The 20,443-nt window shown below is 42.5% G+C and overlaps 1 protein-coding gene across 1 annotated transcript in view; it reads right to left on the reverse strand.

The window, feature by feature from the left end:
• The window catches only part of lrp1bb (low density lipoprotein receptor-related protein 1Bb), a 410,377-nt gene that overhangs the window by 291,810 nt on the left and 98,124 nt on the right, over nt 1-20,443 (reverse strand). Inside the window, exon 2 of the mRNA XM_035749708.2 lies at nt 5,113-5,235. Within this exon, the coding sequence (XP_035605601.1) occupies nt 5,113-5,235 (123 nt within the window). The remainder of the gene's footprint in view (nt 1-5,112; nt 5,236-20,443) is intronic.

Raw genomic sequence — 20,443 nt, forward strand, 5'->3', positions numbered from 1 at the left:
TTGCTTATCACCCCAATAGGTCCACAGACGACGCAATCGCAATCACACTGCACACTGCCCTTACCCATCTGGACAAGAGGAATACCTATGTAAGAATGCTGTTCATCGATTACAGCTCAGCATTTAACACCATAGTACCCTCCAAACTCGTCATTAAGCTCGAGACCCTGGGTCTCGACCCCGTCCTGTGCAACTGTGTGTTGGACATTCTGAAAGGCCGCCCCCAGGTGGTGAAGGTAGGAAACAACATCTCCACCCCGCTGATACTCTACACTGGGGCCCCACAAGGGTGCGTTCTCAGCCCTCTCCTGTACTCCTGTTCACCCACGACTGCGTGGCCATGCACGCCTCCAACTCAATCATCAAGTTTGCAGACAACACTACAGCGGTAGGCTTGATTACCAATAACGATGAGACAGCCTACAGGGAGGAGGTGAGGGCCATTGGAGTGTGGTGTCAGGATAATAATCTCACACTCAATGTCAACAAATCAAAGGAGATGATCATGGACTTCAGGAAACAGCAGAGGGAGCACCCCCTATCCACATCGATGGGACAGTAGTGGAGAAGGTGGAAAGTTTTAAGTTCCTCGGCGTACACACCACGGACAAACTGAAATGGTCCATCCACACAGACAGCGTGGTGAAGAAGGTGCAACAGTGCCTCTTCAACCTCAGGAGACTGAAGAAATGTGGCTTGTCACCAAAAACACTCAAACTTTTACAGATGCACAATCGAGAGCATCCTGTCGGGCTGTATCACCGCCTGGTACGGTAACTGCTCCTCCGCCCACAACTGTAAGGCTCTAGCGGTGGTAGTGAGTTCTGCATAACGCATCACCAGGGGCAAACTACCTGCCCTCCAGGACACCTACACCACCCGATGTCACATGAAGGCCAAATAGATCATCAAGGACAACAACCACCCAAGCAACTGCCTGTTCACCCCGCTATCATCCAGAAGGCGAGGTCAATACAGGTGCATCAAAGCTGGGACATTGAGACTGAAAAACATATTCTATCTCAAGGCCATCAGACTGTTAAACAACCATCACTAAAATGGAGTGGCTGCTGCCAACATATTGACTCAAATCTCCAGCCACTTTAATAATAAAAAATTGGATATAACAAATGTATCACTAGTCACTTTAAACAATGCCACATTATATAATGTTTACATACCCTACATTACTCATCTCATATGTATATACTGCACTCTACCCCATCTACTGCATCTTGCCATTCGGCCATAGCTCATCCATATATTTATATATACATATTATTAATTTCTTTACACTTGTGTGTATAAGGTAGTTGTTGTGAAATTGTTAGATTACTTGTTAGATATTACTGCACGGTTGGAACTAGAAGCACAAGCATTTCGCTACACTCACATTAACATCTGCTAACCATGTGTATATGACCAATACGATTTGATTTGATTTGTGAAGATGCTGGATGAAATTGGTACAAAAGTATCTATATCCACAGTAAAACGAGTCCTATATTGACATAACCTGATAGGCTGCTCAGCAAGGAAGATGCCACTGCTCCAAAACCGCCATAAAAAATCCAGACTACAATTTGCAAATGCACATGGACAAAGATCGTACTTTTTGGAGAAATGTCCTCTGGTCTGATGATGACCATCATTATGTTTTGAGGAAAAAGGGGGAGACTTGCAAGCCAAAGAACACCATTCCAAACATGAAGCACGGGGGTGGCAGCATCATGGTGTGGGGGGTGCTTTCCTGCAGGAGGGCCTGGTGCACTTCAAAATAGTTGGCCTCATGAGGAGGGAAAATTATGTGGATATATTGAAGCAACATCTCAAGACATCAGTCAGGAAGTTAAAGCTTGGCCGCAAATGGGTCTTCCAAATGGACAACAACCCCAAGCATACTTCCAAAGCTGTGGCAAAATGGCTTAAGGATAACAAAGTAAAGGTATTGGAGTGACCATCACAAAGACCTGGCTTCAATCCTAGAGAATATTTGTGGGCAGAACTGAAAAAGTGTGTGCGAACAAGGAGGCCTTACAAACCTGACTCAGTTACACCAGCTCTGTCAGGAGGAATGGGCCAAAATTCACCCAACTTATTGTGGGAAGCTTGTGGAAGGCTACCCTGAAACGTTTGACCCAAATTAAACAATTTAAAGGCAATGCTACCAAATACTAATTGAGTGTATGTAAACGTCTGACCCACTGGGAATGTGATGAAAGAAATAAAAGCTGAAATAAATAATTATCTCTACTATTATTCTGACATTTCACATTCTTAAAATGAAGTGGTTGTAAAGGATCTCGTCCTCCTCCTCCTCTGAGGAGGTTCGAGAAGGATCGGAGGACCAGAACGCAGCGTAGTAAGTGTTCATAATGTTTATTTTAAAACATAAACTGAACACTACGAAATACAAAACAATAAACGTGAAATGAACGAAACTGTCCCGTGTGGCGACAAACACTGACACAAAAGACAAACACCCACAACCCAAAACTGAAACCCAGGCTACCTAAGTATGATTCTCAATCAGGGACAACAATTGACAGCTGCCTCTGATTGAGAAACATACTAGGCCGAAACTCAAAAACCAACATAGAAAAACAAACAGACTGCCCACCCAACTCACGCCCTGACAATACTAAAACAAAGATAAAATAACAGAACTATGGTCAGAACGTGACAGTGGTGACCCTAACTGACCTAAGACATAAGGTGAATGCACCAATTTGTAAGTCGCTCTGGATAAGAGCGTCTGCTAAATGACTTAAATGTAAATGTAAGACAGGGAATTTTTACTAGAATTGAATGTTAGGAATTGTGAAAAACTGAGTTTAAATGTATTTGGCTAAGGTGTATGTAAACTTCCAACTTCAACTGCATTTGTCAGCGTACTAATTATACAAATAGGCCCTAATACATTTGAAAATTGTAATCAAATTCGCTAGCATGTACTTGTAACATTGTAGGGCGCATGCGGTTTACATAAATTGCATGGTCTCTTGTGCTATATCATGGTTTGAATGATCCGTAAATCTTTAAATCCAGTCTACATAATACAGTATAATACAAAACAGTACAGTAATACAGTTCACACTCAAAAAGATTAGCCTACTGGATCTACTGTACAGTAGTTTCATTTATTTACCCAAAAGAGCATATAGCTAGCTACCTCTATAGGTTGTTATGTGTTTCTGTTGTGTGTAATGCGCAATAGCCTATATCATATATAATCAGTACAATCATTCGGGCTTTTTTGGTCTTGGGCTATCGTTAATGTCGTGCTTATAAAATGTATTTAATCAGGCTCAGGTAGCATCATGTTTGAATGTTCATGCTGATCAAAGCTCTAATCAAATCCAGACATGTTTCTGCTTTATAATGCTTTTTGAATGACCCAGTTCAGGCAGGAAATACCGGGTAACCCAGAAGAAAAGTGATTTATTTTCGGGATGGAACTTTTGTAAATGAGGGAAAATATTCAACCCTAATCTACACTGATTGAAGTGTATTTAACAAGTGGCATCAATAAGGGATAATAGCTTTCAACCTGGATCCACTTGGTCAGTCTATGTCATGGAAATAGCAGGTGTTCATAATGTTTTGTACACTCAGTGTATGCAGTCATTAACCAGTAGTCAGCATATACACGCTTATGTGGTTCTAGAACAGTAGCCCTAGCCACCACAGGACCCACAGAAGGATGTTTCTCCCAAACACTGTTTTATTTGAACCCTTTATTACCTCTGTCGAGTCTGTCTGCTTAGCTCTGAGATCTCCGGAATGGCCACTTTACAATTCACTGGTGTTCAGCCATCTCAGGAGAGTGTCCTGTTGCCCAGTTTCCCCGGTGCAGAATGGTAACGGTAGCGAGCATCAGCTGTCTGGTCCCTGCAGGGTAAGCCATGCCATGGCTGAGCATCTAAACCAGTGGCCTACTACAGTCTTAGGTTAATGGTATGCAAGGTGTGTGTGGATGTACATATATGTTTGTGTGTGTGTCTCAGGGTAATGGAATGCAAGGCTGCTCTCCCATGTGGTGATTACACTCCACTGAGGCAGAGCCTGGGACTAGCAAATGGTACCATGACATGACCATTCCCTGGAAGATGCAGGGGGACACACAACTACTGCATGGAGAGTGCAACTAGGAAAACTCAGGTCCCCAGAAACACATCCTGAAACATATCATAAAACACAGACCCTCATCTTCGGTTGGATAAGAAACAGCCATCAATTATACTCCATTCAACACAAAGCACTAATAAAGTATTGCATGGTGCTTAAACTAATAACACATAAAATATCTCCTTACAAAGGCTGTACTTTGTCTAAGAGACCACACACACACACACCACACCGAATGTCTGTCTGCCATTGATGTGCCGTTAGGTAATAGAACCAGAGCACTAGGTTATTGGAGCCACAGTGCTGGTAGCCTATAAACAAGGTTTAATTTCACTGTGCTTCTCTTTGCGGGGCTCAAAGCTGATCTAATTCCTTTTTCTATCAATACATAATCCATGATAATAAGCTGCGACAAATTCCCATGATGAATATTCAGGGTTTCTCTCCTCAGGCTTAGTAAATAAAATGGAGCCAACACGGTTAATCTAAATGATAATGGAATACCTGGTGAGGGGAGACTTGGCCCACTGCAACCTTGGATATACGCTACGTTTTAGGACAATATTGTACCATCTTCTCACAAATGGGAGTTCAATGGGAAAGGTCTTCGCTATCAATATATAAGATTGTGGAGGGAATTGTAAACTTGGCTACAGTGATTTCTTAGCTGGTCACATTTGATAATATCATGAAATGAGCACTAGTATCATTTTAAAGATCTAAAATGTATATTAGGATGATGCAATACGCATTTCAAAGTGTACAGAAATAATAAAGAATATGTTCAGTTAGACGAAGGATAAAGCATGGAATAAGAAATCACAGAATGTGAAATCATATGGTTACCTTGTAGGCGGGAATTAACTGTATAGTGAATGGGTGAATGAGTGCATAAATTGATGAGTAAATTATTGGATTACATCTTTCTGGATTGAAGTGTTTGGTGAATGGGTGCATGGATGAACGTGTGAATTAGTAACTTACATCTGTCCGAGGTTTCGTCCGAGGCGTCTGGACAGTCAGGCTCCCCATCACAGAGCCAGCCCTCGGGGATGCAAGTCACCTCATCACAGCAGTGAAACTCCCCCACATCACACAGTATGGGCTCTGGATGGAGGAGAGAGAATGGAGAGAGGAGATAGAGATGTCATGGATGGGATGGATGGTTTGCATGTTTCAATCAAAACATGTACCTGTAGTAGTCAACTGGCATGAATGCCTAAAGGCTGCAGTGACTGTGTATTTACCTTGAGGCGGATATCAAATATTTTGGAATGAAATGAGTTGAAGGAATGAATGAGTTGATCATATGTGTGATAATTGCATTATTCATGTTATGCAGATGGAGATGTAACTATGGATATTGTCTTCTTTACCCAATGCCCCTCTCTGTGGATCAATACAGTTTATTCAATTCAATCACTGTCACAATAAGTAGACAATTGTTGTGACTAAGCCATTTCCTGGGTATGCTTATCCATACAAACTCTTCTCTCTGTAGACACACACTTGTTTAAATTTGACAGATACAAAAGACCACTACTTTGTGCTGGTGATGACTTTATATTATGTAGATCACAAGGTTCTGTAGTTAATTTTTTCTAACACTGTCTGCAGTACAGAGCTCGTTCATAATGTATCATTAGGACACGACGAGACAATTATCAATGACTTGTTTGCCAAAAAGCCAAAGCCAAAAGGACAAGAAACAGACACACAAGTGGTGTTGGCACTGTATGTGACTCAACCTTTTTCTCTCGACAAAGACGTAACATCCTTCGCCTTTTGTCAAGCCACTACAAAACAGTCTCTACAAGTCTTGTTTCTTATCTGTCAACTCCCTTATGTTTTGTACTTTTTACTTCACCAAGGTGAAAGCCTGGTCAACTAAAAATTCATCCCAACCTTCCAATAGCAGGGCATCTGTCAGCATGTTGACATGTTTCCCTGCCGGGAGCTGTCAGCCACTGTGTGATCTTTCAACAGAATGGTACATGCTCTGCTAAAGATTTGACACCACCTTGTTGCCCACAACTAGCTCCTCTCCTCCTCCTCTCCATCCTGAAGAGAACCAATCATTTGTTTCAAAGTTTTAATCCTCAAACACTCAGGTGTACAAGCATCCTCTCTCTCTCTCATACACACTGTATTCCTAACGCTATTATGGAATGTGTGCGTGTGTGTACATGAGTGGCAGCACATGAGTGGTGGTGATAATTCAATGCACCACTGCACTATGCCCTATAGTGCCCTCAAGCAAATTCAGTACCGGCGGAGGAATATGAAAAGGTCAACCATCTAATCCCCCCCTTTTTTCTTCAATCTAATTCCACCGCTGCTATCTATCTGAAATCCTCCCCAGTTTGATTCAAGGTCTTTTTTTTTTATACATGGAAAGCTTTTATGTTTGAAAAGGTGATTATTTTAAAGATGGAGCATGTTGATGATATTGCAAACTGAGTTCTTCTTGACTCAAATTCATGTAGGTAGGGAAAAAAATAGTCTATTGAAGATTATGATTACGAATAAATTGCATTGGAATATTGCAAGATCTTTATATACAAAGATGAATGTTAAGAGAGCTATTCTTATTGGGGTGGCAGGTAGTCTAGAGATTAGAGTATTGTGCCAGTAACCAAAAGGTTCCTGGATCAAATCCCCAGGCTGACAAGTTAAAAATCTGTTGTTCTACCCCTGAACAATGCACTGTTCCATGGTAGGCTGTCATTGTTAGTAATAATTTGTTCTTAACTGATTTGCCTAGTTAAATATATATATATTTAAAAGAAATCCCAGTGAGTATGATAAAACAAAATGTTAATGAAATACATTCATAATAGTGTGTGTGTGTGTGTGTGTGTGTGTGTGTGTGTGTGTGTGTGTGTGTGTGTGTGTGTGTGTGTGTGTGTGTGTGTGTGTGTGTGTGTGTGTGTGTGTGTGTGTGTGTGTGTGTGTGTGTGTGTGTGTGTGTGTGTGTGTGTGTGTGTGAGTCAATGACTGCTTGGTGTGTCCTATACTGGGAGACTACGTTGTTTGCAGTATGTAAATGCATTTTACAATGCTAACAAGGTGCTGTCTCACATTATAAAATGTGAGATAAGCTTATAAAATGAGTCATATTACCAGGTACAGTAGATAGATGGGAGAAAACAATGTAGTGTACTTAGCTCGTTATTGTGCAATGGTTTCTGTTACCAGAGGCTTATTAAAAGTGTCCCCTCAAGGGTGACAGTATTGCATAGCTGGCTCATTGTCATGGCTTTTTACAGGAGAGAGGAAATGGGGTAATGTTTCACAGCTGGTACAAATGTTTGCCATTTCCAGCCATTTCTATACACACGCAAAGTATGAATTGTTTGCTTCAAATGTTATTAACTATTGCTAACCTATGACTATGCTATCACTAATAACTTCAAACATTATGCTATCATGAAAAATAACAAATGCCACAGTCTTGGGGGGGGTTACATAATTTGGTTTCATCTGCTTTAGGGGAGCTTTCAAAGTTTATTGTAAACGCAAATGTTTATGCTAATAAGGATTTTTTTTAAACAAGTGTGAGAATTCTTGGCAATTGATATGTAAAATGTGTAATAGTATTACCTTTCAAGCGTGATCATCACTGTTCATTAAGAATTTAGGCCTATTGTTAGAAGGTGTAAATGGTTTGTGCCAGATTAATGCATGTATTTTTTTTCTTTAGTAAAATGTATGAGCTTGTTCAATATGAGCTCCAGCATAGTGGTTACACATCAGGTAATGATATTCCACAAAATACTGGTGAATAGTATATGTGTGATGACAGCTGCTTTTACAAAGATTATTGTCTTGTACATACACTTTTGTCAATACAAAAAATTGCTTGCATTTGCCTAATCGGTACTCTGTGACTTGCTATAAAATCCTTGCATTTTTGAGTGAGAACTTTTGGTATGTAGAATGAGTAAACAAAAAGGGTTATCGACCTTTACTGACAACATAAGAGCATAAGGGTATACGGTATCAATAAGATAGGTAAGGGTTATAAGGTATCAATAAGAGAGCTAAGGGTTATAAGGTATCAATAAGATAGGTAAGGGTTATAAGGTATCAATAAGATAGGTAAGGGTTATAAGGTATCAATAAGATAGGTAAGGGTTATAAGGTATCAATAAGATAGGTAAGGGTTATAAGGTATCAATAAGATAGGTAAGGGTTATAAGGTATCTGTCACACCCTGGTCGAAGTATATTATGTTTGTCTTCATTTATTTGGTCAGGCCAGGGTGTGACATGGGTTATTGTGGTGTGTTTTTGTCTTGGGGTTTTGTGGGGTGTCTAGCATAGTCTATGGCTGCCTGAGGCGCTTCTCAATCAGAGTCAGGTGATTATCGTTGTCTCTGATTGGGAACCATATTTAGGCAGCCATATTCTTTGAGTATTTCGTGGGTGATTGTTCCTGTCTCTGTGTTAGTTGTCACCAGATAGGCTGTGTAGGTTTTCACATTCCGTTTGTTGTTTTTGTATTGTTCGTGTTTCATCATTATTAAACATGTATCAAAATTACCACGCTGCATTTTGGTCCGACTCTCCTTCGGCGGAAGAAAACCGTAACAGTATCAATAAGATAGGTAAGTGTTATAAGGTATCAATAAGAGAGCTAAGGGTTATAAGGTATCAATAAGATAGGTAAGGGTTATAAGGTATCAATAAGATAGGTAAGTGTTATAAGGTATCAATAAGAGAGCTAAGGGTTATAAGGTATCAATAAGAGAGCTAAGGGTTATAAGGTATCAATAAGAGAGGTAAGGGTTATAAGGTATCAATAAGAGAGCTAAGGGTTATAAGGTATCAATAAGATAGGTAAGGGTTATAAGGTATCAATAAGAGAGCTAAGGTTTATAAGGTATCAATAAGAGAGCTAAGGGTTATAAGGTATCAACAAGAGAGTTAAGGGTTATAAGGTATCAATAAGAGAGTTAAGGGTTATAAGGTATCAATAAGAGAGCTAAGGGCTATAAGGTATCAATAAGAGAGCTAAGGGTTATAAGGTATCAATAAGAGAGCTAAGGGTTATAAGGTATCAATAAGAGAGCTAAGGGCTATAAGATATCAATAGCTTGGGTGTATGGGGATGGACTAGTGTGCCTGATGTTTTTCTTCTCAGAAGTCTCTATGGATGTGTCTAGTACCTTTGAAGCTGAAATGATTCCCATTGAAGGCAGGGAGAGAGCTGGTGGTGACTGAGAGGGAACTGATAGAGGCTGGTGGTGACTGAGAGGCCATTTACTCTCCCGGTAGGCAGCAGGAGCTATGAAAGAGAGAGAGGGCCTCTGGACCTCAGAGCAGCCCGAGTTTCCATTGATGTGTCTACCTGCTTTCATGCTGGCCTGCCTACCTGCCTTGAAAGGTAAAGGGCCACATTTGAGTCATTTGGATGACCTCTCATGTCAATTTATCTCCCCTCTCAGATTCAATAGCCTTTACTACTTGTCTGTCAATGTTTGCTGCCACTGCAGTTTTGCAGCCCGGATCGTTTCAGAATGAAATAGAAAGGGAAAATATTATATTTGAGGGGGGACACACACACTGTGTCGTCGATCCCCAGTAAAATAAATAGGACTACAACTGCATTTGCATTAATTAAAAAGAAACATACAGACTTCTACCACCAACACAGACATTGTATCACTAAACATTATGGTTATTTGAAGATAATTTTGAGTGGCGGATGGATAACAGAACAAACAGCACAACAAAATGGCAGTGTTGCAGGCTTTGGTCGGTCGGCGAGTGAGGTTGAAAAACATGGATATTACCATAACAGTGGTAAACGTTTAGTGGAGCCTGGTCGCGCACATTATCACAAGCTTCATTCCTGGCACACTTTTTCCGTTACAACAGGCAGAACACCACTGCTCATTAAAGACATCGAGCCCTTTGAAATACGGCAGATTTCAGAGAGCAGAACAGAATGTATCATTTTGGAGACAAGAAGAGAAAAAGGAAAAATGGCTTTCAGAATGGCTTAGAACTGGAAGACCATGCAGGCTACAGGGAATATATAACATACTATTTATTTTCCAAGTTAAATTATATCTAGGTTCAGTAGGATGATTCATCTCTAGATACCATACTGTACATTCACCATATAGATACATAACTGTGCCTCATTAATTATAATCCTACCAGTATTCATTCCAGAGCTGACTTTGGTGCTGTATCGCAAAACAATTACGGTGAAATTCCTATCCAATTTAATTAAATCTCGAAACGCAATAAAGGCCCACCACATGGAAATAGCTGAGAAAAGGTCTAACTGCTTGACATGTGAACAGCCAACAATTGGCTGGTCAAGAACAGGCCCTCTAATACAACACACATCACTTGACCCTCATTGCCCTTATTAAACTGTCATTCAGTGTTCCCTCCCTGCATCCCTCCTCCATCCTTACCGACCATGGACAAATCTCCACCATAATATATCCCTACGCAGGGACTAAAGATATTTTACAGACAATGGAATAGACCTCTGCAACATCACACTGCTGGAGAGATTGGTTAATTAAACTGCATTATTGAAAACCTTATATTTTTAAGATTTATATTTGTCTTTGCTCAGTGTTATTACACTTTGCAGGTCAATTTGCTCCTAGGACATAACCACTCCACAATGTACCCCTACACATTGTGTGTATCTGTGGAATTGACATTACAATGAATACTCAACTGGCAAATGGCACTGAAGGCCGTTTGAGGACAAAAGTAACTAAACACACACACACACACACACACACACACACACACACACACACACACACACACACACACACACACACACACACACACACACACACACACACACACACACACACACACACACACACACACACACACACACACACACGTGTACACACTCACACACACACACTATATGCAACAACATAACTGTACTAAACGTCAGCGCCGACTCCTCTTCCTGGCCAGCTATGGGTCATATACATTACAGATCAGAGGAGTTCGTTGTCAAACTGAACAGGTTATTCAGAATATAACCACATCACAGCATGGACGTGTTCAAGCCCTATCCTAATCTTCATATCATGTCTGCCATGAATCCCAATGCAGAGCCAAGGCCATGCATCTCAATTCTGCTGCCCGTTGCTACCACTTTAATGAATCTTTATCACAAGCTTATCTGTCACGGTGACACCCGCCATGTGGTATTTAGAACCCAAATGCCATCCACGTCGACTCTGATCAGGAATATGAAGACGTGAAGGCACCATTACTTTGCTCTTTGTAATAAATGACTTTAGAATGTCAGTCATCTCTCTGGCTTCCACCCGGAACTATGTGAATGTCATCAGCATTGAATCAAGAATTTGTCCATTTCCCTCTGTCCAAGAAATCATGCATATAAGGGTATTTAAAGTGACTGCATGGCATAGCCAACTCCAGTTAGTATACTGGTTCGGGTGAGATAAAATAATGACGTACAAAGGAGAGAAGGAAATGACAAATTACAAATTCCATCAAGCTCTCTTAGCCGGAGGCCAGTCAGACTCTGCCAGGAGGCCTTCCCCCCCATGGCAACATGGAGCAGCAGCATCTCTGCATCCTAATGGAACTTGGCCAGAAATCAATGGGAAAGGACAACAGGGCCTTCATTAGACACAGCCTGACCTTCAATGCTGAGAAGGGTCACTCTTCTTTTTTCTGTAACAGCAGGGCCATGTCAGACATTATCACAGGGAACAACCAGTAGAACAAGTTTCAGAACAGAATGACTGCTGGAATAGCCTCCTTGCTCCTTGGTGTAATTCCACAGAGTAAACATTGAATGATTCATGAGAATTATTTTAAGCCATGTGGTCCTTTGCTGCCCTTTCGGCTCCACATGCAGGACAAAGCATTATAGCACAATGCGCCTCACAGCGGAAGTACAGTATCTCATGGGTTATTGAATCATAGCAGTAGTAATTGTTATTTGGCAAGTGAAAGATCAACGGCAGTATTATCTGGCAAACACTTAACATTGGCAGGGTAAAAACGACGTTTAGCAAATGTTCCTTCAGGTTGAGCTCCCTGAACAAGATTCAAGTCTCTGTAAAACAGATCACTGTCCCCCAACACTTAAGATGCAATGAAAGCCTCTATAAGCCAGGTCACCGCTCCCAATTCATTCATAACAATTCTTTATATGCAACACAACACATAATACATTCAAAGTACCTATTCTGTATAGAGGTAGGCAGCAGCACAGCCAAAATGTGTATGCATGACAATGTGCAGTTAGTTACATACAGTACATGTGGTGTTCAATAATCATATGGCTCTATTCCAATCACTGTGTCTTATCAGAGACCTCCATTTTACCTGGGTCCTGTAGAGGATTTATGTTCCTAACTACGTCACGATGACCAATCAGAGAGAGTCATGGGTGATTAAGGACACCAGATCTTTTTCAAGCGGGAGGGTGAACTGCCAGTCAAGGTTCTATTGGGGCTCATCTTGTTATAATGGGGCAGGGGGTTGGTGGTGTCTGTGTGTGTCAGGGTCCTGGTCTCTGTATACTAGATTAAAAGCATCCATCGTCTGTGTTGTAGAGTGAGAGCTGTTACTATGAATGATGGGATGGATCACCTCTGCCGTGGTCTGCACAGAGCTATCCATTACCCATCAACTCCACTTTGCTAGGCAACATGTCTCTGTGTAAGGTGACAAAGGAAACATAAGGGTTAAGCCACTCATATATAGTGCATAGATCGAGAAGGATATAAGATCGTGAAGAAACTGAGCTACCTTTGAAAACCATGTATCTTATATTCAAGATGTATGAATATTGTGGTAAGGCTACACTGTCAAACTGAATTACTACACTCTACCACATAGTAAATAAACAGTCAATCAAAATAGTGGAGTTAATTTGTTTAAAGTACATGTTTATGACCGGGAAGTGCATCAAATAGTCATTGATGCCCTGTGAGTAATGTCTATAACACTACTATAACACTACATTTATGTTCAAAGTGCAGGAAGATATACAGATGTAGAATCTTCATTTAATCTCCCTGTTTCAGGAGAACTGTCCTGCAATGCAGGAAATGCAAAACATGTAGTGTATTTGAGGTTTGAAAGGTCTTTCCACATTGAAATTTCACATTTGATTTTCCCTTAGTAAAAAATGTATCAACCCCTACAAAAATGTCCATTCATTATAATCCACGTAATAATTCACATTTCCTGTTGTAGCTAACTGGCTCAAATTAAGATCCTACATCTGTACATAGCACCTATATGGATGTGAAGATGTCTAGATGACAAACTGTACAGCAGAGGAGAGGTAGATTGTTACTCTTATTACTGAGGAGGGTATAACAGCAAGCTGAAACCAGGTGGATTTCTCATGTTCACAGGATTGACAGAATAGAAAAGGTTTTTGAGACATGGATTCCAATAGAGTACAAAACTAAAACATATTGATTTGATTGATTGATCAGTCAGTTTAGTTGCTGATTGATTTCTATAGATATGCATTTTAGGCTGATACCCAAAAGAGAAACAGCAGCCAGGAAATCAGTAAGCAAACAAATATAAAAAATCTTCCTACTAAAACCCTTCCTTCTCACCAATGTGACATAGCGGTGTATCGTTGCTGCTGGCTGGCTACAGTATCACCACAGATACCTCTGATTAAGATATATTTGCTCCACAAAAGTGAAAGTAAAGTTTCCAGTTTTTCCCTCGGTGAGCAGAGCCCAGGCTCACAGCTGGAAGGCAGCTTTAGCAGATTTGATTAGTTTCATTTCATTAGAAAACATGGACCACGTCTCCTCCGTTTCTAAAAACATAACCCTGTCCTATTACACTTCAGATTCAGCCTCATAATTGTGGTAAATTGAGATTTGAACATAACATTGAAAAAATACAGCCACCAGCGGATTTAATATATAACCGCTAGATGAGAAGAGAAGCAGCCTGCTTTGTTTGATATTTAATAATAATAATAATAATAATATGCCATTTAGCAGACACTTTTATCCAAAGCGACTTACAGTCATGTGTGCATACATTTTATGCATGGGTGGCAAACCCCCAACCCTGGAGGAGTAAGTACCATGCTCTACCAACTGAGCCACACAGTACCATGTGTGGGAGGAGATGATCATGGGTGAATACAAAGTGCCAATTCATTGTTACATCTGCATTTCAAATTGCTTAGTTACTTACAAAAGATCACGCAGCTTGTGGTTTTATACCTTGCATTCTGAAAACTGTTGATAAATAAATAAATAAATCCTATGCACCCTGTAAATCCTATTACAGAGAAAGGTAGGCTAAGGCTCGGCGGGATGCTAATCTGGTCAAAGACAACCCTGCTGTGGTTTCACTGTTTAATTGGGAGTTTGGACTCATTATTAGGAAAGCTAGTTGCTGATTGAAATACATAGTCTTTGATTAATCAATACACTACTGAGATAATAGAAAAAACAGCAGATCACATTGTCCTCGGGGACCAGCACTGAGTAGCTTGAGAGTATACAATCAACAAGTCATTATTTAAGACTTCCACAGTATTATACCTTGATGCAATATACAAATAAAAATCAGGAAACTTCTACATCCAAAAGGTTTAGCAGCTATGACTCTAAACATGGACACATCAATATTTCTTAATCTTCTTACACTTAGCCAAATGCTGTGTTGCTATGCCACTGTTTGCCTATGCCATTTGTGCAAAAGTGCTATACAAAGCCTATGTAATTGCTAATAGAAGGTTAAAGACAGGGCGTTCATCAAGATATGTGTTTAAAGCTGGAGAACCTTGACTCTGTAAATGTCTTGGCAAAGGCTTTATATTGAAGCAGAGCTATCTCACTATGCTATAGTACTGTAATTATAGCTCAAAACCTAGCCATTACATAAACTGTAATATTGAGTTTGTGTGCTTGTGTGTGTGCGTGCGTCCGTGTATTCATAACCACGTGTGTGTGTATGTGTGTGTGCAGCCTCTGCACCAGCCTCTACCCTCCAGCTAAAGTCAGATAAGGAAATGATAGGCAAAACTTTAGACTTGTTAAACAAGACGGATACAGTACAAAATTATTTTTCTGAGCCTGAAGCTAAACTCATTTGGCTCCATTGCACTTCCTGTAAAATGTTCTGGGTTTTTCTGTTTAAAAAGCTTTGAAAATAACAGGAAGAGGGTCCTATTAGCCCTGCAGATGCAAACCAGGGGATGAGATTTGGGTTTTAGATGAGATGTGGGTAAGGAGGCCTGATACGGTTGAAGCGAGCGGTCGCATTCGCACTTCGCTCTGCAGGTTGTATAACTTTTTCATTACATTTCATTATAGTACAACGGTTGATTTGTCTAATCTTAGCAATTCTTCTTAGCTAGCTACATAGCCGTCCTTGTATCAGAGATAATTGCATAATTATCGTATTTCGTCGCCCTAACGTAGCCTTCACTGCTATTCGCCCAGGAGCTAGCTAACGCTAGCTAACGCACATAGATTAGCATCACTGTAGTGCTATTCACTCAACTGTACGACTTGATTAGTTTACTGTTAGCTAGCTACATAATCTTAGCAATTCTTCTTAGCTAGCTACATAGCCGTCCTTGTATCAGAGATAATTGCATAATTATCGTATTTCGTATTTCGTTGCCCTAACGTAGCCTTCACTGCTATTCGCCCAGGAGCTAGCAACGCTAGCTAACGCACACAGATTAGCATCACTGTAGTGCTATTCACTCAACTGTACGACTTGATTAGTTCAGTGTTAGCTAGCTACATAGCTGTCTTTGTTTCAAGATAATTGTGTAGTTTAGTGTGTGTAGCCTTGGAGTGATTATCTTAATTCACTGAGGTTCGCTAGCCAGCTATTTGTCGTCCTTAACGTAGGAGACTCTGCTAGCTAGCCAACAGCTAACAGCTAACAGCTAGCCAACGTCACCACACGTTACTGATTCGAATTCAATCACCGGTCAGGGAGTATCACATTTTCATTTCATTACAGTACAACGGTTTGATTTGTTTGATCGTAGCTAGCTACATAGCTAGCTACATAGCCGTCTTTGTTTCAAAGATAATTGTGTAGTCTAGACCGATTTCCTAGGTTAGCTAGCCAGCTATTGTCGTTCTTTAACTCAACGTAACGTAAACAACACTGCTAGCTAGCCAGCTAGCCCCGAATAGCAGCACTGTAGAAACTATTACACTCAACGGAACGACTTGATTAGTGTAGTGCCAACAACGCAGCTACTGCCAGCTAGCCTACTTTAGCAGTACTGTATCATTTTAATCATTTTAGTCAATAAGATTCTTGCTACGTAAGCTTAACTTTCTGAACATTCGAGACGTGTAGTCCACTTGTCATTCCAATTTCCTTGCATTAGCGTAGCCTTTTCTGTAGCCTGTCAACTATGTGTCTGTCTATCCCTGTTCTCTCCTCTCTGCACAGACCATACAAACGGCGTGGCCGCGACCACCCTAATCTGGTGGTCCCAGCGCGTACGACCCACGTGGAGTTCCAGGTCTCCGGTAGCCTCTGGAACTGCCGATTGCGGCCAACAAGGCAGAGTTCATCTCAGCCTATGCCTCCCTCCAGTCCCTTGACTTCTTGGCACTGACGGAAACATGGATCACCACAGATAACACTGCTACTCCTACTGCTCTCTCCCGTCCGCCCACGTGTTCTCGCACACCCCGAGAGCTTCTGGTCAGCGGGGTGGTGGCACCGGGATCCTCATCTCTCCCAAGTGGTCTTTCTCTCTTTCTCCCCTTACCCATCTGTCTATTGCCTCCTTTGAATTCCATGCTGTCACAGTTACCAGCCCTTTCAAGCTTAACATCCTTATCATTTATCGCCCTCCAGGTTCCTCGGAGAGTTCATCAATGAGCTTGATGCCTTGATAAGCTCCTTTCCTGAGGACGGCTCACCTCTCACAGTTCTGGGCGACTTTAACCTCCCCACGTCTACCTTTGACTCATTCCTCTCTGCCTCCTTCTTTCCACTCCTCTCCTCTTTTGACCTCACCCTCTCACCTTCCCCCTACTCACAAGGCAGGCAATACGCTTGACCTCATCTTTACTAGATGCTGTTCTTCCACTAACCTCATTGCAACTCCCCTCCAAGTCTCCGACCACTACCTTGTATCCTTTTCCCTCTCGCTCTCATCCAACACTTCCCACACTGCCCCTACTCGGATGGTATCGCGCCGCCCAACCTTCGCTCTCTCTCCCCCGCTACTCTCTCCTCTTCCATCCTATCATCTCTTCCTCTGCTCAAACTTTCTCCAACCTATCTCCAGATTCTGCCTCCTCAACCCTCCTCTCCTCCCTTTCAGCATCCTTGACTCTCTATGTCCCCTATCCTCCAGGCCGGCTCGGTCCTCCCCTCCCGCTCCGTGGCTCGACGACTCATTGCGAGCTCACAGAACAGGGCTCCGGGCAGCCGAGCGGAAATGGAGGAAAACTCGCCCCTGCGGACCTGGCATCCTTTCACTCCCTCCTCTCTACATTTTCCTCCTCTGTCTCTGCTGCTAAAGCCACTTTCTACCATTCTAAATTCCAAGCATCTGCCTCTAACCCTAGGAAGCTCTTTGCCACCTTCTCCTCCCTCCTGAATCCCCTCCTCCCTCTCTGCAGATGACTTGTCAACCATTTTGAAAAGAAGGTCGATGACATCCGATCCTCGTTTGCTAAGTCAAACGACACCGCTGGTTCTGCTCACACTGCCCTACCCTATGCTCTGACCTCTTTCTCCCCTCTCTCTCCAGATGAAATCTCGCGTCTTGTGACGGCCGGCCGCCCAACAACCTGCCCGCTTGACCCTATCCCCTCCTCTCTTCTCCAGACCATTTCCGGAGACCTTCTCCCTTACCTCACCTCGCTCATCAACTCATCCCTGACCGCTGGCTACGCCCCTCCCGTCCTCAAGAGAGCGAGTTGCACCCCTTCTGAAAAAACCTACACTCGATCCCTCCGATGTCAACAACTACAGACCAGTATCCCTTCTCTCTTTTCTCTCCAAAACTCTTGAGCGTGCCGTCCTTGGCCAGCTCTACCGCTATCTCTCTCAGAATGACCTTCTTGATCCAAATCAGTCAGGTTTCAAGACTAGTCATTCAACTGAGACTGCTCTTCTCTGTAAAAGCTAACTCTCTCCTCTGCTCTCATCCTTCTAGACCTATCGGCTGCCTTCGATACTGTGAACCATCAGATCCTCCTCTCCACCCTCTCCGAGTTGGGCATCTCCGGCGCGGCCCACGCTTGGATTGCGTCCTACCTGACAGGTCGCTCCTACCAGGTGGCGTGGCGAGAATCTGTCTCCTCACCACGCGCTCCCACCACTGGTGTCCCCCAGGGCTCTGTTCTAGGCCCTCTCTTATTCTCGCTATACACCAAGTCACTTGGCTCTGTCATAACCTCACATGGTCTCTCCTATCATTGCTATGCAGACGACACACAATTAATCTTCTCCTTTCCCCCTTCTGATGACCAGGTGGCGAATCGCATCTCTGCATGTCTGGCAGACATATCAGTGTGGATGACGGATCACCACCTCAAGCTGAACCTCAGCAAGACGGAGCTCCTCTTCCTCCCGGGGAAGGACTGCCCGTTCCATGATCTCGCCATCACGGTTGACAACTCCATTGTGTCCTCCTCCCAGAGCGCTAAGAACCTTGGCGTGATCCTGGACAACACCCTGACGTTCTCAACTAACATCAAGGCGGTGTCCCGTTCCTGTAGGTTCATGCTCTACAACATCCGCAGAGTACGACCCTGCCTCACACAGGAAGCGGCGCAGGTCCTAATCCAGGCACTTGTCATCTCCCGTCTTGATTACTGCAACTCGCTGTTGGCTGGGCTCCCTGCCTGTGCCATTAAACCCTACAACTCATCCAGAACACCGCAGCCCGTCTGGTGTTCAACCTTCCCAAGTTCTCTCACGTCACCCCGCTCCTCCGCTCTCTCCACTGGCTTCCAGTTGAAGCTCGCATCCGCTACAAGACCATGGTGCTCGCCTACGGAGCTGTGAGGGGAACGGCACCGCAGTACCTCCAGGCTCTGATCAGGCCCTACACCCAAACAAGGGCACTGCGTTCATCCACCTCTGGCCTGCTCGCCTCCCTACCACTGAGGAAGTACAGTTCCCGCTCAGCCCAGTCAAAACTGTTCGCTGCTCTGGCCCCCAATGGTGGAACAAACTCCCTCACGACGCCAGGACAGCGGAGTCAATCACCACCTTCCGGAGACACCTGAAACCCCACCTCTTCAAGGAATACCTAGGATAGGGTAAGTAAGGGTAAGTAATCCCTCTCACCCCCCCAACAAGATTTAGATGCAAGTGGCTGTTCCACTGGTTGTCATAGGTGTTTGCACCAATTTGTAAGTCGCTCTGGATAAGAGCGTCTGCTAAATGACTTAAATTATACAGATGTTCGATTGTAATATGACCCAATCCTGTAGCAAGGGGCAGCTGGAAGCGGTGTTTGTAGGCTATACAATGCAGTACCGTACCTAGGGGGCTATGGTTTGGGGAAGGCCATCGTTGTGGACATGACAGGTAAGCTTGCATGGATGAAATCATGCAGGCTACGATTCTTTTGAGATACAGTAGCTAAATAAGCTATTTTACTCACGGTTTAAGAATGATTAATAGTCAGAATAGTGGTGTTTCACTGTGAAGCTACAGTGGTTCATCCTTTTAAAGTTGAGGCGTACTGCAGAAAAGCTTGCATGGTGCCGCAGAATTCTATGGCACATTATTTAAGTGTCAGCCATTGTAACCATTAAAGCTAGTTACTACTAGTTTGACCACCAGAGGGAATCTTTGAGAATCATTTGATAGCCTTCAATAGTGGCTGTACTAGAGAATTTAAAACCTTGGTTTGTAAGAACATAGTATAAGGAACTGATTTGAAGAAATGTTGCTTAATATTATGGTGTTTCTATCCAAGAAAAACGAAAAACCCTCAGAGTTTCCGTTAGGACGGAATGGAAAATATGGAGCTGTACTGTAACGCGATTTGTCTTCCTCTGACGAGGAGTATGAAGGATCGGACCAATATGCAGCATGGTACGTGTCCATGTTGAGATTTATTAACACTGAACACAAAAAAACTAAGTAACAAGGCGAACGAATGAAAACTAAACAGTTCTGTCTGGTGAAGACACAGAGACAGAAAACAATCACCCACAACTAAAGTGGAGAAAACAGTCTACCTAAGTATCATTCTCAATCAGAGACAACGAACGACACCTGCCTCTGATGGAGAACCATACCAGTCCAAACACATAAATACTACATATAAAAAAGAACATAGA

This window comes from Oncorhynchus keta, chromosome 34, assembly GCF_023373465.1.
Source record: "Oncorhynchus keta strain PuntledgeMale-10-30-2019 chromosome 34, Oket_V2, whole genome shotgun sequence".
Lineage (NCBI taxonomy): Eukaryota > Metazoa > Chordata > Actinopteri > Salmoniformes > Salmonidae > Oncorhynchus > Oncorhynchus keta.